General features: G+C 38.7%; 4 protein-coding genes across 5 annotated transcripts in view; all 4 read left to right on the forward strand.

The window, feature by feature from the left end:
- Window positions 1–1,826: 1,826 nt before the first annotated feature.
- On the forward strand, window positions 1,827–4,547 carry LOC145908970 (uncharacterized). The gene is made up of 5 exons (XM_082996287.1): window positions 1,827–2,185; window positions 2,260–2,387; window positions 2,569–2,737; window positions 3,372–3,555; window positions 3,802–4,547. Exons 1-5 carry the CDS (start codon window positions 1,939–1,941, stop codon window positions 4,103–4,105), a joined length of 1,032 nt encoding a protein of 343 aa, XP_082852413.1. The 5' UTR covers window positions 1,827–1,938; the 3' UTR covers window positions 4,106–4,547.
- Window positions 4,548–6,927: 2,380 nt separating this feature from the next.
- On the forward strand, window positions 6,928–9,815 carry LOC145909415 (uncharacterized). The gene is made up of 5 exons (XM_082996806.1): window positions 6,928–7,174; window positions 7,249–7,376; window positions 7,481–7,649; window positions 8,492–8,675; window positions 8,960–9,815. Exons 1-5 carry the CDS (start codon window positions 6,928–6,930, stop codon window positions 9,261–9,263), a joined length of 1,032 nt encoding a protein of 343 aa, XP_082852932.1. The 3' UTR covers window positions 9,264–9,815.
- A 2,323-nt stretch (window positions 9,816–12,138) lies between these two features.
- On the forward strand, window positions 12,139–14,231 carry LOC145909416 (uncharacterized). The gene is made up of 5 exons (XM_082996808.1): window positions 12,139–12,385; window positions 12,460–12,587; window positions 12,692–12,860; window positions 13,461–13,644; window positions 13,928–14,231. The coding sequence occupies exons 1-5, from the start codon at window positions 12,139–12,141 to the stop codon at window positions 14,229–14,231; spliced, it is 1,032 nt and encodes a 343-aa protein (XP_082852934.1).
- An 849-nt stretch (window positions 14,232–15,080) lies between these two features.
- Window positions 15,081–27,049, forward strand: part of LOC145909759 (uncharacterized) — a 33,567-nt gene continuing 21,598 nt past the window's right edge. For both annotated transcript variants that reach the window (XM_082997110.1, XM_082997111.1), the window contains exons 1-9: window positions 15,081–15,251; window positions 15,386–15,536; window positions 19,109–19,265; window positions 19,545–19,636; window positions 20,664–20,737; window positions 21,382–21,438; window positions 23,746–23,904; window positions 24,236–24,389; window positions 25,037–25,121. In XM_082997110.1, the coding sequence (XP_082853236.1) occupies window positions 15,193–15,251; window positions 15,386–15,536; window positions 19,109–19,265; window positions 19,545–19,636; window positions 20,664–20,737; window positions 21,382–21,438; window positions 23,746–23,904; window positions 24,236–24,389; window positions 25,037–25,121 (988 nt within the window). In that variant the 5' untranslated portion in view covers window positions 15,081–15,192. The remainder of the gene's footprint in view (window positions 15,252–15,385; window positions 15,537–19,108; window positions 19,266–19,544; window positions 19,637–20,663; window positions 20,738–21,381; window positions 21,439–23,745; window positions 23,905–24,235; window positions 24,390–25,036; window positions 25,122–27,049) is intronic.

The raw sequence follows: 27,049 nt of genomic DNA on the forward strand, positions 1-27,049 counted from the left end.
GTCTCGACCTGGTTGCTCGAGATGCGGAAACGACAGGTCTGGTTTATCTGCCAATTTCAGCTATTTGATTGGGAGGAAATGGTGGTGATATCGACATACTTTAGCTTGTGACATATACACCGAATGTTTACCTGTTATAATCCAATCAATAACAACTGTACTTTACAAACACGAGCCATAGCTGAACCGTTACGACCAGACACCTATCGCGTTATGTGAAAGGACAATCCTTCACATCACTTGTTTTCAAAGTAACTTTTCCAACGTTCTTGTATTCCCAATGGAAAAAGCCTTTATAATGTCAACCATTATATGCTCAGATTGTTAATGGTGTCACTGGGACCGGAAACCTACCCATAGTTAGATTAACTGACAAGAAAACATTTTACAATAAAAAACATGAATGATAAATTTCTATGACTTTACTGTATAAGATCACCCACCAACCACGCCTGAGCCTGCGTCTGTTTAGCACACTTGGTTTTCGAAAAACTGTTGAACGAAAGCTGGAGTATTTACGTAAAGAGTGTCAATCCTACCGTCAATATATTATGAAAGCAATGTTTTGTACGACTAAAAATGGTTAACTGAAACCGATATGAAACCTCAGACTATCGTGAATCACAAAGTACACTGAAGGCCAATATTTTACAAGCAAACGGCAAGTTGTTCTGTTACAAGACCTGGCCACACATCCTACGCCTACGGCTTCTGAAACGTAATTGAATTGAATGAGAGAGAGGCCTACGTGAGGAGAAAATACTTTACTTCTCAGGTGGCAAGTACGCAACTACGTCATAAATGCGAGCTGCGTTGGTCTGTCAGTCATCAAACAAACATGAGTTTGTGAATATTTGTTTTCCTTACTGGTAAAATATAAACTCGCATTTACTCACAATTCCACATGCCTAGGAATTTGTCACAAGCATAAAAAAAAAGTGTGCGTCAAAAAGTTTGGATAAGTCCATTATTAGTTTCAAGCAAAATCTTGCGACCTCCAGACCTTAAGAACAATACTTCTCCATGTTAGTTAATGATTAGTTTTTGTTTCAGTAAATACCCAGTGACCCACTGTCTTCGCGCAAGTCACAATTCTGCGCTGTGTGGATACCAATACAAGACACAACAGTTTTGATCAAGTCTGTTAAGTGGATATGTTTTTTTATCGTTAAACAGGCAAACAGTATTGACGACTGACAAAATCGATCCGTTTTGTTTTCAAGCTGTTAAGGATTACAAACGCAAACAAATGTCACAGTTACTTAGCTTTCCGAAAACAGTAGTCGAAGATATACTGAGTTGAAACCAGCAGACTTGTAAGCAGCCTCTAGAATAGTAAACTTTACCTATAGGATGCACAGCTATTTCGCAGAAATTTTAAACCGTCCGAACGTTGTAGCGATCGGCCGCATAAGGGAAGTCTTTATGTGTTATCAGTAGCGCGAACCAAATGTTGCTGTGATGTACTGTAGAAGTCTGAACATGACCATGTGTGTAATATCGTCACGTAGGCGAGGTTTGTTGCTTGGGAGTGTCTTGGGATTCGCTGTTGGTCACAAGACGTTGTCGAATTTATTTCAGTTCAGTTGAACCAGACTAGGATGTAGGTAGTGCATTTTTAGTTGGATTTTGGTTGGAAATGCAGTTTCATAAATTTAGATCCCAGTACGTTTTCTGCAGCTTTCTGCAGCACGTTTTTTTGCTTTTGTCATGTAGTTGTAACCATTAAATCAATTTAAAACGATCATTATATGTAAAGCATACAGAATTCGCATTTAAAAAAAATTAACAGAATTTATGACAGTTTAATTTCAGGTATAGTTCAGTTCATAGATTACAACGCGACCCAGAAAAACCTGGCGCAATAACTCGAACTTGATAACGCCGAATATACCTCAAGCATATCAGTTAATTTTGCTCGAAAAACTTGTGGAAACAATGCCTTTCAAATGGACAACTGTAGCACAAGAAAACCATTCAAGTACCGAAGAACCTACTATCTATCAATCTCACTCCCTGAGAATAGGTCTAATTGTTATTGGTGTTGTGCTGTCAATTTGTTCGTTCTATCTCATGATAGCGGTAAGTGTACACCGCTCGAGGGCAACAAAGCGCAAGAAGAGAGAAAACCTTCAGAAAAAGGAAAAACTGCACAAATCGTTGAGGAAGTCTACGAGACGAAAAGGTATGTGCAATGCTTGACAATGCTTAGCAACAGTTACCTTGTCCCAAATTTATCACAAATTTTGTGCTTTTCAGACAAATCTACTCCTATGTTGGACAACCTCAGTTTGGCCGCAGCAGTGCTGTCATTTCTTAACTGTTCGAGTGAGCACACAGTATTTTACACAGCTTACACAAGCGATGTTGCTTGCAAGATTATGCAGGTAGGTTTACCTCCCATTGAATATTACTTGTTGGTGTCCTTTAAGATACGTTGTGTTCATTGCTATTGGATTACAAAATGCCGATAACAGTGTGTATATTTTTAAGCTTAAATTCAACAACTTGACAGCTTGGGGATTTGTGTATGGTGTCACTGTATTTATCAACTATTTGCATTTTCAGTGTTTTTCCTTCTTGTTCTATGCTGCTGGAATAGCCTGTCTGTACACATTTTTGTGGAAAAGACAGAGGGCTTGCTACAACAGTCCAACGCTGTCTCAAATGCACGGCAAAGCTCTACGCATCATTAGCGCCGCTATTTTGCCCATATTTCTTGTTATGATGATAGCAGGTATAATGATGGAGATTGCAACTCAGATATAATATATTTTTTGTATGTTTTCGGGTGAAAATGTCCGGAACAGCTGATTATAACTTTCACTTAGTTGTCAAGCTACCATTTCTACCCAGAAGTTCAGCTTCTAACGAGAAAATTCAGAACCAATCAATTACTGTGCAACAACTTCCTATAGTTTTACCATAAACTTGCTGTAAACCATAGTTCATGCTCTACGCGACATGTATATCGATTCCGAGAATAAGTCGACCAACAACATACAAACAACCAGCGACATGTTACGTTTTATAAATAATAGGAACTATATCGAAAAACAAAACTGGATACAGTTAATTCAAAGTATACCCTGGTAGGCTGTGGATTGCACATTTTATTTCAATCAAGAGTAGACAGCTTCAACGATCTTTACTTCAATTTGCAAAAGCATGAACTAAAATTTTAAGAAGTTGCAAAAACCCACGAGCTGTCTGATACGATCGCTGCCTGAATCATTATCATTTCAAATCATTCAAAGAAATATTACTCACCTAGATGACAAATGCATCTGAGAAGACCTTTATTAATATCGTTTAATTTTAACAACCATTATAGCATTCAGTCCGATACACTTAAATATGGTGTTTTGCAGGCATTTTCCTGACGGGATTCATATGGGATTTCGAAACGAGTGTGCACGGATGTGTGGAGATGTCCAGCTCACGTATGCCTTTGGTCGTCCTTTTTGCAGGATCTGTAGCCATGCAGGCGACTCTGTTGGGCCTGTTTGTTTATCCACTAAAGCGTCACACCATATTTCAGCGATCTGCGCCCATGTAAGGCGTTGCCTTATATTCTTTTATTGATAAGAAGATGATTATAAAAAACTACTTTTTGAAATGTACATTTAATGCAATTTCAACTTTCGAACAATATTACTGCATAAAATTGGCTTTTTAGCTGGTTTGCAGATTTACACAAATGGAAAAGACAATGTATGATATTACACTGTTACAAAGTGAAAGAATTGTATGCTACACATTGTCTATTCACACACTTGATATCTTATGTACAATTTGCAGGATTACTGACAAAATTCTCGCCGCACTTGTGAAAAGATCAATGGTGACATCAGGACTTTGCGTTACTTGCGATGCTGTGACTTTCATAATAGCAGTTGCACTTCCGTTAACAACGCCGTTTATTGTCACCAATTTTCTCTACGATGGCAACTTGATATGCAACGTACTTTGCGTAATAGGATCATTTGCAGATTGGCGCCACCGGATGGCGCCATGGTGCGCCAAGGACCGGAGTCTTTGCGACCGTCGAGGACAACCCCCAACTTTTACATCGTCTGTTAAAACAAACACTACCACCGTGTAACTTTCAGTCTTTTGGTTTCGCTTCTTTGATATGTACAATTTCAGCTATTTGTTCGGGAGGAAATGCTGGTGATATCGATATACTTTAGCTGGTGACATGTACACCGAATGTTCACCTGCTATAATCCAATCAATAACAACTGTACTACACAAACACCAGCCATAGATGAATTGTTACACTTGTTTTCAAAGTAACTTTTCCAACGTTCTTGTATTCCCCATGGAAAAAGCTTTCATAATGGCAACCATTAATGCTCAGGTTGTTAATGGTGTCACTGGGGCCGGAAACCTACCCATAGTTAGATTTACAAAGAAACATGTTACGATTAAAACATGTATGATAAATATCTATGACTTTATTGTATAAGATCACCCACCAACCACGCCTGAGCCTGCGTCTGTTTAGTACACTTGGTTTTCCAAAAACTGTTGTATTTGCAGTTCGTATAGAGTGTAAATCACACTGTCAATATATTATGTACACAATGTTTCGTTGTACAACTAAAAATGGTTAACTGAAATCGATTTGAAACCTTAGCCTGTCATGAATCACCGAGTAAACTTAAGGCCAATATTTTACATGCAAAAGGCAAGTTGTTCTGTTACAAGACCTGTCGACACCTTCTACGTCTACGGCTTCAGATTCTGAAAAGTAATTGAATTGAATGAGGGAAGCCTACGTGAGGAGAAATTACTTTACTTCTCAGGTGACAAGTACGCAACTACGTCATAAATGCGAGCTGCGTTGGTCTGTCACCTGACAAACAAACGTGTGTATGGGAATAGTTGTTTTTCCTTACTGGTAATATATAAACTCGCCTTTATTTACAATTCTATATGCTTAGGTATTTATCGATAGAATAGGCAAAAAAAATGGTGCCTCAATAAGTTCTGAATTCTCTTGATTTGGCACTCTTTTAAGAAGACTGACTTTTGTATTCAAATATGTACACTAGCTTTCGCGAGTACCTCTCGCTTCATCAGGTGTAAATAAACAAGGCAATACAACAAGCAAGCGCAAGACGGCCAAAGAAAAAAGGCACTGTGAAACGATAAGCTGTCGTTAGTTGGCGTCGTCGTGTTGCGGCATCGTTCCTGCGGCATCGTCGTGTTGATAATGACTCATGAACCCCCAATCTCTGTTGAGCCCATTTTTGATGGCGTTGAAGCGATTAATGCGGTGTTGCTCGGCCGTTTCCCTTGCTAGTCTTGATTTTCCTTTGACTTTTTGCAAGACCATTACCCGCATGTCGTCGACGCTATGCTTGGGCTCGTTGAAGTGTGCCCCCACTGGCTTTTCAGTGTTACTGTGTCGGACATCGTTCTTGTAGCCATTCATTCGTTTTCGCAGAGTTAGCCCTGTCTGTCCAATGTACAGAGCGTGTGGGCAGCGTGCACATGATATGGCGTACACCACGTTGGTTGATTTGCAGCTGAATGATGCCTTTGGTGCAAATTTGTTGCTTTTATTACTAGTGGTAATGTGGTTCGCCGGGTTAACCGATTTGCACAGAGAGCACCTGGTGCTTTCGCAAGGATGAGTTCCCAACTGTTGTTTAGTTGCAGTCAGTGTCGAGGTAGTTAAAAGTTTCTTAAGATTAGGAGGTTGCCGATAGGCTTTTACTGGTAAATGTGGGAAAATTTCACTTACTGCTTTGTCTTAATGAAGAATGGGTTGCAGGTCTCTTGCGATCTTTTTGAGGCGGCCAACCGAATTGATGTAGGTGATGACAAGTGGTATACGCGTTGGGTTCTTCCTATGGTCGTTGTATTGGAGAAGACGGTCTCTTGGGATCTTTGCTGCTCTTTTCATTTCTTTATCTACCAAGCTGGCCCGGTAACCATTCGCCAGGAATACATCTCGCAAAGCACGTAAACGTGTGTTGCAGTCGTCGTAACGAGAGCATATCCGTCTGTATCACAGCGTTTGGGAATGTACTATGGACCGATACACATGTCTGGGGTGGGCACTAGAAGGGTGTAGATACGTACCTCGATCCAGTTTTGAATACAAAAGTCAGTCTTCTTAAAAGAGTGCCAAATCAAGAGAATTCAGTTCGTAAACATATAAGACAGATACGGTACGTTTAATAATTAGTTCTGATAAGTCAATTATTAGTTTCAGGCAAAATCTTGTGACTTCCAGACCTCAGGATAAATACTTCCCTGCGTTAATTAATGATTAGTTTTTGCTTCAGTAAATAACCAGTGAACCACTGTTTTTGCGCAAGTCCCAATTCTGCGCCGGTGGATGCCGATACAAGACACAAAAGTTTTGATCCAGTCTTATGGGTAGATGTGTTTTTTTTATCGGTAAACAGGCAAATAGTAACGACGGATTAAATCGATCAAATTTTTCCAAAAACAGTAGCCGAAGATATACTAAGTTGAAACCAGCAGACCTCTAAGCAGCCCCTAGAATATGGGCGAGGTTTGTTGCTTGGGAGTGCCTTGGCATTCGCTGTTGGTCATGAGACGTTGACGAATTTATTTCAGTTTAGTCGAACCAGACTAAGATGGATGTGTTGCACTTTTAGTCAGATTTTGGTTGCAAATGAAGTTTAATAAATTTAGATCCCAGTACGTTTCTTTAGGCTTTTGGTTTTGTCATGTTGTTGTAACCATTAAATCAATTCAAGCAATCATCATATGTAAAGCATACAGAATTCGGATGTAATGAAAATTTAACAGAATTTATAACAGTTTAAATCAGGTATAGTTCAGTTCATAGATTCCAATGTGGCCAAGAACAATAAAACCTGGCACACTTAGTCGAAATTGACAACGCCGAATATAACCTCAAGGATAAAACTTGTGGAAACAATGCCTTTCAAATGGACAACTGTGGCACAAGGAAACCATTCAAGTACCGAAGAACCTACTATCTATCAATCTCACTCCCTGAGAATAGGTCTTATTGTTATTGGTGTTGTGCTGTCAATTTGTTCGTTCTACCTCATGATAGCGGTAAGTGTGCACCGCTTGAGGGCAACAAAGCGCAAGAAGAGAGAAAACCTTCAGAAAAAGGAGCAACTGCACAGATCGTCGAGGAAATCTACAAGACGCAAAGGTGTAAGCAACGCTCCGCAATGGAAATCTTGTTCCAAATTTATCACAATTTGTCACAATTTTTGTGCGTTTCAGACAACTACACTTCTACGTTAGACAACCTCAGTTTGGCCACAGCAGTGCTGTCATTTCTTAATTGTTCCAGTGAGCACACAATATTTTACACAGTTTACACAAGCGATATTGCATGCAAGATTATGCAGGTAGGCTTTCCTTTTGAATATTACTTGTTGTTGTCCTCAAAGATGCGTTGCCTTCATTGCTATCGGATTACAAAATGCAATTTATCAATTGTTTGCATTTACAGTGTTTCTCCTGCTTGTTCTATGCTGCTGGAATAGCCTGTCTGTATACGTTCTTGTGGAAAAGACAGAGGGCCTGCTACAACAGTCCAACGCTGTCACAAATGCACGGCAAAGCTCTTCGCATCATTAGCGCCGCTATTTTGCCCATATTTCTTGTCATGATGATAGCAGGTATAATGGTGGAATTTGCAACTCAGATATAATATATTTTTGCATGTTTTCGGGTGAAAATGTCCGGAACAACTGATTATTACTTTCACTTATATTGCCAAGCTATCATTTCTACCCAGAAGTTCTGCTTCTAACGAGAAAAATCAGAACCAATCAATTACTGTGCAACAACTTCCTATAGTTTTACCATAAACTTGCTGTAAACCATCGCTCATAATCTGCGCGACATGAATAACGATTCGCATCATCCACGTCACTATTTTGCCCATATTTTTTGTTATGATGATAGCAGGTATATTGGTGGAAATTGCAACTCAGATATCATATTTTTTGTATGTTTTCGGGTGAAAATATACCCGGAAGTTTTGCTTTTAACGTGAAAATGCAGAACTAATTAATTTACTATACATAAACTTCCTATAGCTTCACCGTAAACTTGCTGTAAACCACCGCTCATGCTCTACGCGGCATGTATATCGATTCCGAGAATAACTCGGTCCACAATATACAAACAACCAGCGACATGTTACGTTTTATAAATGATAGGATGTGGTGATATGTATATAGAAAAACAAAACTGGATACAGTTAGTTCAAAGTATATCCCCGACAGGCTTTGGATCGCATATTGTATTTCTATGCAGAGTATCACACCAGACAGCTCCATCGATCTTTACTTCATTTTGCAAAAGCATTAACCAGAACTATAAATTTTGTTAACACGTCACAAACACCCACGAGCTGTCTGATATGAGATGCATCTGAGAAGACTGTTATTAACATTGATTAATTTAAACAACCATTTGTATTCAGTCCGATACACCTAAATGTGATGTTTTGCAGGCATTTTCCTGACGGGATTCATATGGGATTTCGAAACGAGTATGCACGGATGTGTGGAGATGTCCAGCTCTCGCGTGCCTCTGGTGGTCCTTTTTGCAGGATCTGTAGCCATGAAGGCGACTCTGTTGGGCCTGTTTGTTTATCCATTAAAGCGTCACACCACATTTCAGCGATCTGCACCCATGTAAGATGTTGCCTTATATTTTTTACATTGATTAGAAGATGATTGTAAAAAACTACTTTTTGAAATGTACATTTAATACAGTTTCAACTTTCTAACAATTTTACTGCATAAAATTAACTTTTTAGCTGGTTTGCAGATTTACACAAACGGAAAAGTAAAACAAAGCAATGTATGACATTACACTATTACAAAGTAAAAAAAATTTCCATTAAATTTTTGATAAATTATTAGTGTGCTACACATTATCTATTAGACACACTTGATATCTTATGTACAATTTGCAGGATTACTGACAAAATTCTCGCCGCACTTATGAAAAGATTAATGGTGACAACAGGACTTTGCGTTACTTGCGATGCTGTGACTTTCATAATAGCAGTTGCCCTGCCGTTAACAACGCCGTTCATTGTCACCAATTTTCTCTACGATGGCAACTTGATATGCAACGTACTCTGCGTAATAGGATCATTTGTAGATTGGCGCCACCGGATGGCGCCATGGTGCGCCAAGGACCGGAGTCTTTGCGACCGTCGAGGACAACCCCCAACTTTTACATCGTCTGTTAAAACAAACACTACCACCGTGTAACTTTCAGTCTTTTGGTTTCGCTTCTTTGATATGTACAATTTCAGCTATTTGTTCGGGAGGAAATGCTGGTGATATCGATATACTTTAGCTGGTGACATGTACACCGAATGTTCACCTGCTATAATCCAATCAATAACAACTGTACTACACAAACACCAGCCATAGATGAATTGTTACGACCAGACACCTATCGCGTTATGTGAAAGAAGAACCCTTCGCGTCACTTGTTTTCAAAGTAACTTTTCCAACGTTCTTGTATTCCCCATGGAAAAAGCTTTCATAATGGCAACCATTAATGCTCAGGTTGTTAATGGTGTCACTGGGACCGGAAACCTACCCATAGTTAGATTAACTGACAACAAAACATTTTACAATAAAAAACAAGAATGATAAATTTCTATGACTTTACTGTATAAGATCACCCACCAACCACGCCTGAGCCTGCGTCTGTTTAGTACACTTGGTTTTCCAAAAACTGTTGTATTTGCAGTTCGTATAGAGTGTAAATCACACTGTCAATATATTATGTACACAATGTTTCGTTGTACAACTAAAAATGGTTAACTGAAATCGATTTGAAACCTTAGCCTGTCATGAATCACCGAGTAAACTTAATGCCAATATTTTACATGCAAAAGGCAAGTTGTTCTGTTACAAGACCTGTCGACACCTTCTACGTCTACGGCTTCAGATTCTGAAAAGTAATTGAATTGAATGAGGGAAGCCTACGTGAGGAGAAATTACTTTACTTCTCAGGTGACAAGTACGCAACTACGTCACAAATGCGAGCTGCGTAGGTCTGTCACCCGACAAACAAACGTGTGTATGGGAATAGTTGTTTTTCCTTACTGGTAATATATAAACTCGCCTTTATTTACAATTCTGTATGCTTAGGTATTTATCGATAGAATAGGCAAAAAAAATGGTGCCTCAATAAGTTCTGAATTCTCTTGATTTGGCACACTTTTAAGAAGACTGACTTTTGTATTCAAATATGTACACTAGCTTTCGCGAGTACCTCTCGCTTCATCAGGTGTAAATAAACAAGGCAATACAACAAGCAAGCGCAAGACGGCCAAAGAAAAAGGGCACTGTGAAACGATAAGCTGTTGTTAGTTGGCGTCGTCGTGTTGCGGTATCGTTCCTGCGGCATCGTCGTGTTGATAATGACTCATGAACTCCCAATCTCTGTTGAGCCCATCTTTGATGGCGTTGAAGCGATTAATGCGGTGTTGCTCGGCCTTTTCCCTTGCTAGTCTTGATTTTCCTTTGACTTTTTGCAAGACCATTACCCGTATGTCGTCCACGCTATGATTGGGCTCGTTGAAGTGTGCCCCCACTGGCTTTTCAGTGTTACTGTGTCGGACATCGTTCTTGTGGCCATTCATTCGCTTTCGCAGAGTTTGCCCTGTCTGTCCAATGTACAGAGCGTGTGGGCAGCGTGCACATGATATGGCGTACACCACGTTGGTTGATTTGCAGCTGAATGATGCCTTTGGTGCAAATTTGTTGCTATTATTACTAGTAGTAATGTGGTTCGCCGGGTTAATCAATTTGCACAGAGAGCACCTGGTGCTTTCGCAAGGATGAGTTCCCAACTGTTGTTTGGTTGCAGTCAGTGTCGAGGTAGTTAAAAGTTTCTTAAGATTAGGAGGTTGCCGATAGGCTATTACTGGTAAAAGTGGGAAAATTTCACTTACTGCTTTGTCTTAATGAAGAATGGGTTGCAGGTCTCTTGCGATCTTTTTGAGGCGGCCAACCGAATTGATGTAGGTGATGACAAGTGGTATACGCGTTGGGTTTTTCCTATGGTCGTTGTATTGGAGAAGACGGTCTCTTGGGATCTTTGCTGCTCTTTTCATTTCTTTATCTACCAAGCTGGCCCGGTAACCATTCGCCAGGAATACATCTCGCAAAGCACGTAAACGTGTGTTGCAGTCGTCGTAACGAGAGCATATCCGTCTGTATCACAGCGTTTGGGAATGTACTATGGACCGATACACATGTCTGGGGTGGGTACTAGAAGGGTGTAGATACGTACCTCGATCCATTTTTACATACAAAAATCAGTCTTCTTAAAAGAGTGCCAAATCAAGAGAATTCAGTTCGTAAACATATAAGACTGATACGGTACGTTTAATAATTAGTTCTGATAAGTCAATTATTAGTTTCAGGCAAAATCTTGTGACTTCCAGACCTCAAGATCAATACTTCCCTGCATTAATTAATGATTAGTTTTTGCTTCAGTAAATAACCAGTGAACCACTGTTTTTGCGCAAGTCACAATTCTGCGCTGTGTGGATGCCGATACAAGACACAACAGTTTTGATCCAGTCTTATGAGTAGATGTGTTTTTTTTTTATCGTTAAACAGGCAAATAGTAACGACGGATTAAATCGATCAAATTTTTCCAAAAACAGTAGCCGAAGATATACTGAGTTGAAACCAGCAGACCTCTAAGCAGCCTCTAGAATATGGGCGAGGTTTGTTGCTTGGGAGTGCCTTGGCATTCTCTGTTGGTCATGAGACGTTGATGAATTTATTTCAGTTTAGTCGAACCAGACTAAGATGGATGTGTTGCACTTTTAGTCAGATTTTGGTTGCAAATGAAGTTTAATAAATTTAGATCCCAGTACGTTTCTTTAGGCTTTTGGTTTTGTCATGTTGTTGTAACCATTAAATCAATTCAAGCAATCATCATATGTAAAGCATACAGAATTCGGATGTAATGAAAATTTAACAGAATTTATAACAGTTTAAATCAGGTATAGTTCAGTTCATAGATTCCAATGTGGCCAAGAACAATAAAACCTGGCGCACTTAGTCGAAATTGACAACGCCGAATATAACCTCAAGCTTAAAACTTGTGGAAACAATGCCTTTCAAATGGACAACTGTGGCACAAGGAAACCATTCAAGTACCGAAGAACCTACTATCTATCAATCTCACTCCCTGAGAATAGGTCTTATTGTTATTGGTGTTGTGCTGTCAATTTGTTCGTTCTACCTCATGATAGCGGTAAGTGTGCACCGCTTGAGAGCAACAAAGCGCAAGAAGAGAGAAAACCTTCAGAAAAAGGAGCAACTGCACAGATCGTCGAGGAAATCTACAAGACGCAAAGGTGTAAGCAACGCTCCGCAATGGAAATCTTGTTCCAAATTTATCATAATTTGTCACAATTTTTGTGCGTTTCAGACAACTACACTTCTACGTTAGACAACCTCAGTTTGGCCGCAGCAGTGCTGTCATTTCTTAATTGTTCCAGTGAGCACACAATATTTTACACAGTTTACACAAGCGATATTGCATGCAAGATTATGCAGGTAGGCTTTCCTTTTGAATATTACTTGTTGTTGTCCTCTAAGATGCGTTGCCTTCATTGCTATCGGATTACAAAATGCAATTTATCAATTGTTTGCATTTACAGTGTTTCTCCTGCTTGTTCTATGCTGCTGGAATAGCCTGTCTGTATACGTTCTTGTGGAAAAGACAGAGGGCCTGCTACAACAGTCCAACGCTGTCAGAAATGCACGGCAAAGCTCTTCGCATCATCAGCGCCGCTATTTTGCCCATATTTCTTGTTATGATGGTAGCAGGTATAATGGTGGAATTTGCAACTCAGATATAATATATTTTTGTGTGTTTTCGGGTGAAAATGTCCGGAACTGCTGATTATTACTTTCACTTATATTGCCAAGCTATCATTTCTACCCATAAGTTCTGCTTCTAACGAGAAAAATCAAAACCAATCAATTACTGTGCAACAACTTCCTATAGTTTTACCATAAACTTGCTGTAAACCATCGCTCATGCTCTACGCGACATGTATATCGATTCCGAGAACAACTCGGTCCACAATATACAAACAACCAGCGACATGTTACGTTTTATAAATGATAGGATGTAGTGATACGTATATAGAAAAACAAAACTGGATACAGTTAGTTCAAAGTATATCCCCGGCAGGCTTTGGATCGCATATTGTATTTCTATGGAGAGTATCACACCAGACAGCTCCATCGATCTTTACTTCATTTTGCAAAAGCATTAACCAGAACTATAAATTTTGTTAACACGTCACAAACACCCACGAGCTGTCTGATATGAGATGCATCTGAGAAGACTGTTATTAACATAGATTAATTTAAACAACCATTTGTATTCAGTCCGATACACTTAAATGTGGTGTTTTGCAGGCATTTTCCTGACGGGATTCATATGGAATTTCGAAACGAGTGTGCACGGATGTGTGGAGATGTCGAGCTCTCGCGTGCCTCTGGTGGTCCTTTTTGCAGGATCAGTAGCCATGCAGGCGACTCTGTTGGGCCTGTTTGTTTATTCATTAAAGCGTCACACCAAATTTCAGCGATCTGCACCCATGTAAGTTGTTGCCTTATATTTTTTACATTGATTAGAAGATGATTATAAAACACTACTTTTTGAAATGTACATTTAATACAGTTTCAACTTTCTAACAATTTTACTGCATAAAATTGACATTTTAGCTGGTTTGCAGATTTACACAAACGGAAAAGTAAAACAAAGCAATGTATGACATTACACTATTACAAAGTAAAAAAAATTACCATTAAATTTTTGATAAATTATTAGTGTGCTGCACATTATCTATTCACACACTTGATATCTTATGTACAATTTGCAGGAATACTGACAAAATTCTCGCCGCACTTGTGAAAAGATCAATGGTGACAACAGGACTTTGCGTTACTTGCGATGCTGTGACTTTCATAATAGCAGTTGCCCTGCCGTTAACAACGCCGTTCATTGTCATCAATTTTCTCTACGATGGCAACTTGATATGCAACGTACTCTGCGTAATAGGATCATTTGCAGATTGGCGCCACCGGATGGCGCCATGGTGCGCCAAGGACCGGGGGATTTGCGACCGTCGAGGACAAGGGCCAACTTTTACATCCTCTGTTAAAACAAACACTACCACCGTGTAACTTTCAGTCTTTTTGCTTCGCTTCTTTATTGTGGTATTAAACAATTAAACCAGTATCCCCTTTTTTCTGTATTGTTGGATTGATGCCGCAAACAAGATGTTAAAGCAGACATGTAAGGTCAGGTTACTGTGTTAAATGGATAGAAACCGGTATTACAGTGGAAACAAAACCGTTTCAAGCACGTACCCAGCAATTCTATTTAAGCTGTAAATATTGTCACAGTATAAAACACAAAACCTCGTATTTTTCCCTATATATCTGTTTAACTGCTTACCGCATGTAAATGAAATTACGTTCGTTCTCATAGAACTATTTATTGCAACCAGTTCTGTTATAATTTGCCGGCCACACGCGTCACGCGTCGTTACGCTCGATTGCCACGGCTTGTGTCGTCGCGGCGAAAACCGAAAAGCAAAACAGTTCGCGTGCTGTGTCTATTTGAAGGCGGTGGGCGTGATGTTTGGTGCCATTCTGTACAGAGCTCTGCGCAGAAGAATGTGAACTGGTGCTCTTTCTTTGTCATCTCAGTGGAACTTGAAAATTAGATTTGTCAGGATTTGTGTGATTACATGTGTATTATTTTGCTAATTACACGCACTGTTGGTTTCCATTGTTATAGTTATGGACATGAGAAGCAGCACAGTTTTTAGGTGTTAATTTTTCTTTGATTAAGATGCATTACATTGTTCACTTCAGTTTTTTTCCTGGGACACAGTGTTTCATTGACAAAGTAAAGCTGTTTTGAAAAAGTGCTGAAGTCAATCTATATTTGCATTAGAATAAAATAAAGTCATTATGCTCTTAGCAAGACACATCATCTTACATTTCAACATTGTTTTCTTCAGTGGGATCTGTTAGGGCAGATAGCAATATTTAGGGCATATAACAGTTATTGCTTTGTTGTGGCCCTTGGTTGTGTAACTTGCAGTCTTTTCTCTATTTATTTACAAATTTTGGAATAATGGCTACTACAGAAACCTTGCCAGAGGAAGAAGAAAGCATTTTGAACAATTTAAGCAAGTACGTTAAAAGCAAGGTGGTTCTTAAGATTTGCATGCATATCACTTGGTTAAGAGATTATCTATTTAGAGGAACAAATGTAAATGCATTAATTAGGTATCGACTCAAAATGCATCTCTTATGTGTTGTTGCAGAACCCGCCAATTATGGAGCTCAAAGGCTGATATTGGAGACACTAACTACTTGTTTCCCAAATCTCCGAAGACCCCTACAACTCCCAATCGCAATCGATTTCCAAGCACATCAGAAACAACACCTACTGAGGTTGTCCGAGCTGATGAACAGGTAATTAGTGTGGGTGAATATACATTATACATTATGTACTGATATAACTTTCCCCGGAGTGACATTGGAAAAGAGGTGCTTTTATTTTGAAAGCAGGCTGTGCCCAAGTTCATTTATACATTTGCAGGCATAATATATTGTGTGAAAGGTTTACATGGCAAACGGTTCTTCATCGAAGGTGTGTTTCCAAACCCCTATACCCCTATACAAGTAATTCACATCCAATAATGGGCCTTGTTTTTTTGTGAGGAAAACACGGGGTATGTAAACGTCCCGCCATTATGTGAGCACTTACGCTCGTTCATTCACTGGACCTAAAGTGGTAAGGTGATACTCCTGGTCCTCGCCGATTTAGCTTCCTTAAACTTCGGCGACCAACTGGAACAACGCTATATCAATATGTTTATATAGTGACCTGACATGGCCCAATAGCTAGGGCAGGGGCGAATTTTGAAGTGTACAATTCCGTTCCGCTTTGCGTCTATGGAATTTGACTACAAGGGGTGTATGTCTAGTGTAATAAAACAATATATCCATCATATTGTTGGCTGGGGATTGGTTTCGAGGAAAACGGTTTTGCACGGATTTGCTGCTAATCCACTCTTCTGCATGGGATTTATATCTAGTCGTAATTCCGACCCTTTTGTTTATGTCTGTCCAGTGTTTTGCCGCTGCAATCCATTTTAAGTGCATCGCTTTGTGGTGTTCTAAAACACGGATTCTAACACGTCATATGTGACCTTTCCGTGTTGGAGGAATGTTTGTCAACGTATTTATGCGTAAAGTTTGCCGGTCGGCCGTGAGGGCTGTTTGCATATCGCTTCAACAAATTATCTAGGTTCTTGGATATACTAAAATCAAACGGTTTCACGTAGCACGTCATTATTGCTGATGGACCCTATATAAATAGCTTTTTTCCATTGCATTTTGCGTAACTGTTAATCATCGTAGACGCGTTTACCCTTTTAACACTTTCGTCGAATTGCATCGCAGTGGACCTATATTGCTGTGTATGGTCGATTACGGTGGTTTTAATCGACCCGAGACCTTGATTACACAATTAAACGCACTAAAAACAAGTGGAACATTTGCGTGACATGCTTATTAACTCTAGGGAATCGACATTGATTGTTCAGTTGTGTCGTGGCTGTGAAATTGACCTCAAATAATGTAAGCTTTTCCGGAAAGCCTACATTACCGCCTGGTAAATTTGAGAAGTCCAACATGTTTTGCGGTTGTCTTTATAGGTGATATTGTTTTGTAAGTTTGACCTATATATACCTATTTATTATATACCTATTTATTATATATACCTATTTATTATACCTAGTTATTTATCATTAATTTCGTTTGAATTCAAGATTAGTTTTTGTTGAAACTACTGCATCAGGAAATTGTTGAACGTATTTTCCTGCGTCTGTAATTTCGCTTTGTAAATTTTGTTATTAATACGAACACTTCAGCGCTATTGAGGTTAATCAGTTGCAAGTGAGTTACCTTATCGTCCCAAATCACATTTTCGGCATCGGCTAAGCACGGGCTACAAATATTTGTTCAACAGCAGATCAGTACACAAGAACAAGGTGTGTCACATCAGTGTTCTCGCCCACAGCTGAGATCGAATTCCTGTCGCTTTTCGGGTGCGACATTTTGACATTGCGTCATTAGCATTGGCTTTCGGTATCTGATCGTTTTCCTTACATAATCAGGTCAAAAGTGGATTGATCGATTGATCGCATTTATATCGTGTACAGCAAGACTTCGCCCGTTACATTTCACAGTTCACCACAAACCAAGTCCGCTCATAGTTGCAAACATTTAGCAACGTTAAAACGAATACGTTTTTATAAGCAAGTGGAGCCAATTATATGATTTCTGTAGGCTGCATACAGATGGCCACTGTTTAGACCTATAAGGTCTCATTAGTGTAGGCCGTTTGGTCGGCCAAGTCGTTTAAAAAGTCACACCAAGTTTCACTGATGAGACCTTCGGTCGAAACAGTGGCCACCTGTACGCAACAGAAATTACGTTTTTGTTCGGTTTGTTTGTGATGGTTTTGTTACCTTTCTCGTTTCGTTCAAGAAGCAACAGTTAAGGAAAAAATGTTAACGTGTCATTTTGCAACAAGCGTGGAAAACACCATGTAACCGCACAAACAAAATCACCACAACCATGGAAGAAATTAGGCCTATTTCCGCTTGTTAGCTGCTGGGAAGGCAGCAACAGTTGTCCCAAGTTTTCGCGGTTTTCTACATAGTGATTTCCATGCTCGTTGCTCTTAACTCACGTCGCCCCAGGGCGATTATTCGTGAGCTTTCGTCAAACTACATTACCTTTACCCTGAACCAATATAACAACAAATAGATAAGAGATAGCGCCCGGCGAAGAAAGTTTTCCTCTTGACTCTTTTAGTTATGGACATTATGCCTGGATAGCATACATATTATTCATATACCAATATTTTTTGAGCCATTTTGAGGAAAAAAATTACTTGTAATTATTAATTACCTGCAGACCGTAACCCGTAAAAAATGAAATATTGGTTCTAAGAATCATAAGTGCGTGGACAACATTCAACTGTATAACAGAGTATGTTAGGGGTTTGGGCTACAAAATCTACCCTACCTTTGTGCACACGCGCTTCTTGCAAGAGGTGGTGAGTGCGTCAATATCTACCCAGCAATCTCGGGTTTACTTACTTTGGGCGGTATTTGCCTTCCTGTACCTCGCTATTTCACGGGGCGCTTTCTTCAAAGTCACGAAGCGTAAAACATGTTCGGTCAGACCTTATAAGGTGTGTTATGCGGCCACGTGCTATTTTTGTTGATCGCAAGTTTAGATGTACGTATGCCGTTTTACAATATACACGTTTTTACCGTTGGCTTCTTCTAAAATGAAGCGTTTATTATGTATTACAGGCATTGCTCGTATAAGGTTTGTGAATGTGTCGATAACGATGAATATACAAAAACCCAATTTGTAATGAGGCAAGTTTTAATACTTGTGTATTCAATGTACTTTGTCAACCCCATGCCTTTCCCGCTTTGTGTGCGCATTCTGTCAGTCCTTTCATTGATGCAAGCAACTGTGCGATCAATGATCAAGCTTTGTTTAAACAGAAATGATGCAATCCCGTAACAGTGGTTTGCCATCCCCAGGGCCGCATGCATCTGATAGCAGAGCATTCTCCTCAAGTTTGCCAGCTACTATAATTGCACTTATTTTATTATTGCTTTGTCGGCGTCGTTCTACTTGGGTCTGTAATTAGTCGTGGTTCATGCACAAACGTCCTGATGGGAAAGTGTCCTAAGAATATCTAAAACCGTTCATTAGTTGGAATAGTGATGAATTACTGGGCCAGCACCAGTCAAAATTATGACCTTTTTATTTATTGACGTCATGCATTGACATTTTGTGTCACTCTTTCGTGTTTGGAGGAATCAAAATATGTTACAAAATACATTTTACAGACTGTGGACAATACAAACTCTTCCACAACATGACAACTATGAGTACAAAAACTGTTCATATCCCTGTGTTAAGTTTTTACAGCAGTGTTTTATGCTTGTCAGGTGGTGGAAGATTATGAACTTCCAGACATCAACTCGATGAAGTCCCAGTTTGAAAGCAAGTCAGCTCCTGTGCCAATGCCTGTGCAGAAAGCTCCTGCTGCCAAGGCAAAGGAAGACGAAAAAAGAAACAGTGTTGCATCATCAGAAAGCAACGAAGGTACTTTCTTTTGTTGAAATTACAAACAAATAGGTTGATAATTTTGTTAGTTAAATAGCTTTTCCAATCTTAGCCAAAAGCCTAACATTATTCTTGTCATATACTCATGCAGCAATCAAACATTTACAAAATCAACATAATCCTGACAGTAATTAAGCAATCTAAGTAAAAGAAGATATTTTTTTGCAAATTTTATGATTTCCACGTCTGTTACATCAGTAAAAGTAGTGAAAATTTGGTAATTGATTGAACCTTGTAATGTGTTTGTACTACTTGCAGTACCAGTCCCAGTAAACAGGGAAGAAATACCAGAGGAGACTTATGAAGTGGAGTTGGGAAAATTGAAGGCCCAATTTGAAACAGCAGCAAAGGTAAATATGTGAAAACACCTTACGTTTTGATACTATTGTATGATTTTTTTTAATCTAATAGTCTATAGTAGGGGTCTGCATATACTTTTTTGCTCGGCCGCCAAAAATATTCATAATTTCACACAACCCAAATACGAGCATATGCAAGTTGATTGATTGCCTATCATTTCTGCTCATATAAATGCTGCTCAACTAATAATGTAGCCAAACACTTCCCAACATTTCCTGTAGTGCCATTACAATCTTATGGTGCATTGCTACCAGGAATTTTTCTGGAAGTATGTAAGGATATCCTATGCAGACAGTGTTAAACAAGTGAAGACCAGGGCCATGCAGTAACTAATATTTGTGAATGTGGTCTGATGTGTGGTAAAATAATTGAGAAGCTAGGGATTAATAAAGGGTAGTTCCAATGCTAAAACTTATTAATAATAGTTTGTTTCTTTGGACACCAAGAGCATAAGTCTTCAATTATATTTTGACTGCTTACTTTGGAATTAAACAGTCCACAATTATGAGTTGGCCTGGGCGCAGGTCGTATATTCGTGGTAACAGGCTTCGAAGGTTAATGGCCAAATTTGAGGAACCACACATATGTACACACTACCTGTTTGTGGTAAGAGACTGTAAAGTGTTAAAAAATCATTTTTTGATTGCTTAAATGTGCATGTAAGTTCAGCATGAGGCAAAGGGAAACATCCCTGCCAACTTTTTTGTTGTCATGACATAATTATGTTTTGGTTAACAACTTTGCCTTGGTTACCTGTTTTTCTGGTCGAGACACTCCTGATTTCAAACCTATGTTTTTTTTTGTTCTCCCAAAAATGGTTTCATCTCTTTTTTTTCAAAAAATATGTTGTTTTGTTTCTGTTTCAAACTGCTTTGTTTGAAACTTGTTTTCAGTTCAAAGTGGGGGTAATTATCCCAAATGTAATTGAGACTTGGACCCAAGTTCACAGTAAAGCCATACACAGGAGTATAATTTCAAGAAATATGCATATAATATACCTGTTTTATATTATTTCAGAATGCAGTAAAAAGGCCAAAGTCACCTCAAAGGAATCCTGTATCGAAAGCAGCAATACAGGACCATGTTACTAGGTAACTATAAGTTAATTTAGGTTGTCATTGCTCATCAAGTATAATCGTTATCAAGCAAAGTCATAAAAAATATTGTTACTAATTTACTTCATTCACATGTAATGATGTTTGTTTTGCTAACTTTGAAACCCTATTAAATATTCTCATGTTCTATGTGTTAAATGTACCAACATGATCTAAGTGACATTGCTGTGCAGTAATTTTATGCCCCTGAATATTTTATCACATGCCTTCTCGGGCATGCATTATGTATATCTACTTCACAATATAAGCCTTGTGCATGCCTGGTCCGAAATTAAATGTTTTGCAAATTGTTTGCTGCATTATTAATTGTTTGTGCCATATGCCAGCTTAACCCAGGGCCTTAAAGCCACACTGCATACTAAGTATTGCAGAAACGCCCTGGATTAACTTTTAATTAAACTGGCAAAATTAATGTGTGCAATATACACTGACTCTGTTTAAGCAGTAATTTATTCCTTACAATGAAATAACCTCCATCATTACATATATTTCAATAATATCATTTTAACCTTGAACAATGAGTGTTTACAGCTAACCTGCATGGAATTTGAAGTGTGTGTGTGTTACACTTGTGCATGTTACGGTGTTTTTGGTAATTTTAACCCTTCTGTTCGGTGCAGGAGCAGAATTAGCACTAACAAAAAGCAGCAAGGAAAAAAGGTGGTGAAAAAAACCAGGTGCATGTTAATTATCTGCCTGTACTTTATATCTGTGCACATAAAGTTTTTTGTCACTGTAAATATAATGTATATTGCCCAAAACATATAGGTGCCTGCAATTTTTGTTTAACAAACTTTGTCCCTGTGGTCTGTTCAAAATTGAAAGTTTAAACATAAGTGAAAATGCATCTACTTTTATATTTATTTCACTAACTTTGGTCTGTCAGAGTAGCTTGGTTCACTAATCCAGTTTAGTTTCCACTACTTTTTCATTTACATTTATTTCAATTATTTTCACCATAGACAATTTCATGTACAGTTTCACTTAAAGTCACATTTCTTAAATGCATGGTTGCCTTCACAATAGGGTTTATGCACAGCTGCACGCATTGCATCACTAAACAGCGTGCTCCGCTAACCCAGCAACAATGCATGAAACCAAAATACTATTTTATTGGTTGGGGATATTGCATGGTCTAAACATCTATGCTGAGTGTTTTCAAAGCTTTGTGTTTACTGAGGTGGACTTCCTGTTGCAGTTTGTTTTAAACGTTTTTGTTGACAAAATTAGTTGATGATCACATAATCTGTTGGTTTGTACTGGACTTGCCAATAATATTTTTATCGACATATATTTATTTGTCATGTTTGATTTATCTGCAACTGTGAAACTAACATGTTAGATTGTAACAGATGTCACAATTTTTTTTTCATCCAAAACAAACAAAACTTTGATGCCCAAATTAACGTTAAATATTCATGCCAGGTGCTTGGTTTGTTTATGTTCAAATCTGATTTTTTTGCCAGTGTTGACATTCAATAGTTTCGTATTAGTTTTTTTCAGTCATCAGTGCTTAATCCATAATTTATCCACAACTAATTCACCCTACTTGGTGATTGACAGTTGCGGTTCCCATGTTAATCAATAAAAACCAATATTCTCAAACATACCCCGAGAATTGGTTTTAAAATTGACTGAAAGTTAAACGATTTTAATATCATTACACTCACTCAGGACATAAAAAGCCTCCACGTTAACCCCGACCCGTCGACCTTGTTAACAGGCCAATCCCTGCTAATAAGTACCCCGCTCCAATCGAACAGGAGTGTTTGGTAATTGATTGAGTGGCACTTTCCTTTTAGGGAACAATTTTCAAATGATTACTTCATCGTTGGTCCGGTTATTCGCCACTGCTTGGGCGTGGTGTTATTTTCCAGCCCGCTATACTCACATTATGCGTTAGGGAGAAGTTGGGTCGCGGAACTCTGTTAATAATTTGTAACCAGGTTTTGTGTGCGGACCTTTATATGGGAAAATAAACGCATTTGTGCAAGCAAAACGCTTGAATGCATACTAGATTTTCCCTCCTGCTTCTATTCGACCATGAAAAGTGTCAATGTGGGTTCGGCTGTATAACGTTGTGTACACAAGTGACGTAGTCCACTAACCGCTCTGCAAAAAGTTCCCAAAAAAGGGTGTTTGATCGTTTAGGAGTGATGTAATTATTTGTATAGGGGATACTATATCTAGATCGCTTAATAAGAACAGGTCTCACTCAATAGCCGTTCCGTAATATTATAGTCACATGTAGGTGATGCATAGTAGAGATATTAGGATGCACAAAACCAATTCATCTTGTATCCGTCAAAAGTGTGGGCACGCATGAGTTTGTACGACGATGTTTCGAGTTTCACTGCAGTTTTATTACCACCGCCACTAAGAATGTCTAAATATGGGCAATTAAACACGTATTTCATGAGTAAACGTTCAAATATCCAGACTCTGTTTGTTTAGTCCGTCACGCCCGAAGTGCTTGACATATTTTATCGACCAAGGTTAAGAACCAACTTTCTCCTTTTCGAGTATAGCGTGGCTGAAATGGGGGTTTAATTTTTTGCACACTTTTGAGAGAAAAACAACTTTAACTTCAAACTAAATTCATCGATTTTAGGTGTTTTTGGTATTTTCACACGCATATTTCCTGCCATATATTTTAAGAGCAAAATATGTTCAGACAAGTTTCAAATGTACCAAAACTAAAACATTTCACACAAAGATGAAAATATTTATTTTTTATTGTTGTTGGTCGGGAAATAGTTGTTAAAAAGTTTCTTAGCTATACCAACAGCCAACTTCAAAATATACACACCTAATACAAAGGAAAATATATTTTTTTTTAACATCTACTGTGTTACATTTCACGACAAAGTAAATTAAAAAACAACATTGTTGCGAACACGAGCTAAGATTTAATTTGAAACTTTCCCACATCATATTAACACTGCATATACCTAACTTACATTTGTATATTTGATGCACCTCAGATTCGAGGACGAAATCGTACAGCACAAAAGTGTTGTCACCTCAGAAGAGTTTACGGAAACTTCAGTCGATCTTTCGAGCCTCAAGTCGCAGTTCGAAGGTCGAAAGGACGACCACTTGGTGGCTCCGGCGAGTCAGGCAAACAAAACGAAAACTCCAAAGTAAGCAATGAATTTTTTTTATTCCTATAAGTTTTATTTGATGAACCGCAACAAAACGTATTATGAATAAACCGGTAGGTGTAATTAAGACAATAGACATCATCTGCAAACACAGGCGAAATATCGCAGAAACTTTAAACAGACAGACAACTTAGGATTATTTATCATATTTTGTACTAATCCGTTACTGAGTCTCTGTCAGCCATTGAAACTATACAGGCGATTCAGACAAATCAAACTCTCATTTAAGACAATGGGTTTAGTATTGACATCTCCGTTAATCGTATATGCCATAGAAATTACAAAGCCAGCAGAAAATAATTGTGTATAGTGCAACGCCTCGTGCGTTGGAAAACGGAACTGAGATTGAGGTCGTTCGTCCTGACGATCCAGTACAAGAAGAACATTATGACGTTGAATTGGGAGCTTTGAAGAAAAGATTTGAGACCACAGAGAAACAAACAACTGTCACCCCCAAACCAAAGGTGAGATTTTGTGTCGGGACCAATGTGTGAAAGGGGGTGCTTGCGGTCAATCAGTTTTCCGTTAAAATATCACACTTGCTGAAATTAAGTAGACAAGGAAATACCAGTGATGAGAAGGATTTGAAAGGGTATTATGAATGCATATTATTGCCTAAAGGTTCGGAAATCTTTTCTGATATGCAGGAATTAGAAAAATAACAACCATAAATACACACGTGCCCAGTTCCCTTAACATACCTATTATGTCCATTTGCGCAAGATTTTGATATGTTCCTAATTCTACACCTCTTGTGCAAAACACAGTATGTTTTCAATGAATATTGGTCTTCCCCGCTACAGAAGTGGTCAATGTTTCTTATTCCCCCTGGTTGCTGTGATAATTAATCCGTAATCTCCTGCGCCGTTTTAAACTTAATCAACTAACCCAAATCCTATTGAAACCCACTCATCGCATGCCTCGCATATCTGTCCCTTTAAAAGGCGCGTGGGACTCGAATCGATTGAGCGTTGGCCACACATATAGGATTTCCTATCGCGACACTACGAATCGGCGTTAGTCGCAAACATAGTAATCCATTCCCGAGACGCTTTTGATCGAGCGGGGTCAGATAGTTGCTGAAGTATTGAGCTTTTGTTTCTATTGCCAGGCCTCCATTGTAAAGCGAGCCAGCTTGAAAAAAGAAATCAAGGAGGAAGAACCCGAACCCCAAGACCAGTCTGCGGCAATGGAAGGTTGGTACAGATGACTTTAACGAAGGTGTTTCAGACAGTGATGGAATGAATTAGGTTGTTTCCGTGTAGGCAGTTGTGCTGTGAGTTTAAATAGGCCCCAAACCATTTGGTTTTGAAAAAAGATACATGGCTTTGTCTGTAACGTACGTTATCCAAATTTTCAGCAGCCAAGAAACTGTCTAAAATAGGTTGAGTGTTTTCCCCAATATTGGTAGGGGAATAAGGAGAAGCAAGAGTAATGAACATGAACAGAGGTCGTTTGTACTGAACACACTAAAGGACAACAAAATGCTTAAATTTAAGTGGACGTAATGTTAATTGGGCGCATGTTATAATGTCCTCTTATTCTACTTGTTTGGTGCTTGTTATTGGCATTTGGTTTCAGGGCCATTCGTCAATGCGGCCTTTGAAAGCTTCGACAAGAGGCTTACCCAACACACTTAACAGTGTACGCGTACGACGAATCAACGCGCAGTGTGAATCACATTTGAAAGAGCTCAACAACAATCAAAAACAAAGATAGTGTTGTTAACTGGCGCATGTTGCTCATAAATCTAAAACTAAAGCGCGCAGCAGCAGGGATAGAGAATGGACAACTTTTTGCTGTTAATCTTGCAGTGTGATACGATATAGGGACCTATAGAGTTAATATTGTTTGGAGTTATTTGAAAACGTCAAATTGAGATCATGCCCCCCACAAAGATGAAGATTTATCTTTCCCAACGTTCAAACTTGGAATTACAATTCCTCCTGGTGCCTGGGAATGGTAGGAATGGCGTTAAAGCTTGGATTGGATTTAGCGTAACCAATACAAAAACTGTATAGAAGCACAATAGCCATAATGATCAGTCGGTGACGTGTTATATTAAAAGAACCGTCTCGGAATCACTTTCGTTGCATTGGTAGCGTCCAACTGTTGATGTAAATCAAATAAAAAACAACAGTAATCAAGAGATTTATAATTGGTGATAAAATTGGACAAATTGGAAAATTGGAGTATGTTTAGACAATAGTCAGTTATTGTTAAGACCAACCAATCAACGGCTAATACGGTGAAAATTCCAGGAGAAACAATCCATTTTATAGCATCACGTATACTTAGACACAGTTTAATGCATTAAGCATATGTCTGTTTGTTTTAGTTATACTTGTAAAGACTTGTAGGCGTGGTTTTTGCGTTCATCGCGTTAATTGCTTCGCGAATTGATTACTCCAAATCGCATTCAAAGCGGTTCGTCGATAGACCCTTGGGAAATTGTTCTCTTCAATTACTTCCGCTGTTCAGGGATGGTTTGTTAACGAGAATTTCAGTGTTTCTGCCTTGATCAACCATCAGATCAGCAGCATAACAGCTTATTTCTATGGGGAAATTATAATACACCGCGGGACACAGCAAAGTCGCAAACCATGATTCACATATAAGACTTTGTAACATAGAAATTCAAGCGATCATTATTTGTATGATTTAGTATTGTATTTAATCCAAAAAGTAACAAGTGGTTTTCTTTTTTATACCTGACCGCTAACCTTCACTCAAATATGTATGTCACATATACTTTAATCGAGGTTTGCGACCAGACTGCGGGTACCGGTGCATTGTAGTATTTTCCATATCTTCGCGGCCTAATAGGCGTAAATTTGTGAAATTCACTCCATTTCTCATAATATCTGTATTAAAGTACATATAAAAAGTACAGAGTTGTATTTTAAAGTGTGTGTCAAAGTTGCCTTGTTATCACGTTACAAGCCTTCTATGAATCTTTCATTAACTTTTACCCCATGCGTGTAACTTTACGCTCCATTCAATATCTGTTTTCGTCAGTTTAATTTGTAAGTGCGACGTACGTGGAATATTGCCACGTAAATTCAGTAGGTTTTAAAAACCCATTTAAAAATGTCTGTTTGTGCTGGAGTTGCGTACAAAAAAC

This window comes from Ascidia mentula, chromosome 7 (assembly GCF_947561715.1).
Source record: "Ascidia mentula chromosome 7, kaAscMent1.1, whole genome shotgun sequence".
NCBI lineage: Eukaryota > Metazoa > Chordata > Ascidiacea > Phlebobranchia > Ascidiidae > Ascidia > Ascidia mentula.

Coding starts and splice junctions, on each gene's coding strand:
- LOC145908970 (XM_082996287.1), top strand. CDS start 1,939: ATGCCTTTCAAATGGACAACTGTAGCACAAGAAAACCATTCAAGTACC. Junction 2,738..3,371: donor TCTTGTTATGATGATAGCAG/GTATAATGATGG, acceptor GGTGTTTTGCAG/GCATTTTCCTGACGGGATTC. Junction 3,556..3,801: donor TTTCAGCGATCTGCGCCCAT/GTAAGGCGTTGC, acceptor TACAATTTGCAG/GATTACTGACAAAATTCTCG.
- LOC145909415 (XM_082996806.1), top strand. CDS start 6,928: ATGCCTTTCAAATGGACAACTGTGGCACAAGGAAACCATTCAAGTACC. Junction 7,650..8,491: donor TCTTGTCATGATGATAGCAG/GTATAATGGTGG, acceptor GATGTTTTGCAG/GCATTTTCCTGACGGGATTC. Junction 8,676..8,959: donor TTTCAGCGATCTGCACCCAT/GTAAGATGTTGC, acceptor TACAATTTGCAG/GATTACTGACAAAATTCTCG.
- LOC145909416 (XM_082996808.1), top strand. CDS start 12,139: ATGCCTTTCAAATGGACAACTGTGGCACAAGGAAACCATTCAAGTACC. Junction 12,588..12,691: donor TTGCATGCAAGATTATGCAG/GTAGGCTTTCCT, acceptor TTGCATTTACAG/TGTTTCTCCTGCTTGTTCTA. Junction 12,861..13,460: donor TCTTGTTATGATGGTAGCAG/GTATAATGGTGG, acceptor GGTGTTTTGCAG/GCATTTTCCTGACGGGATTC.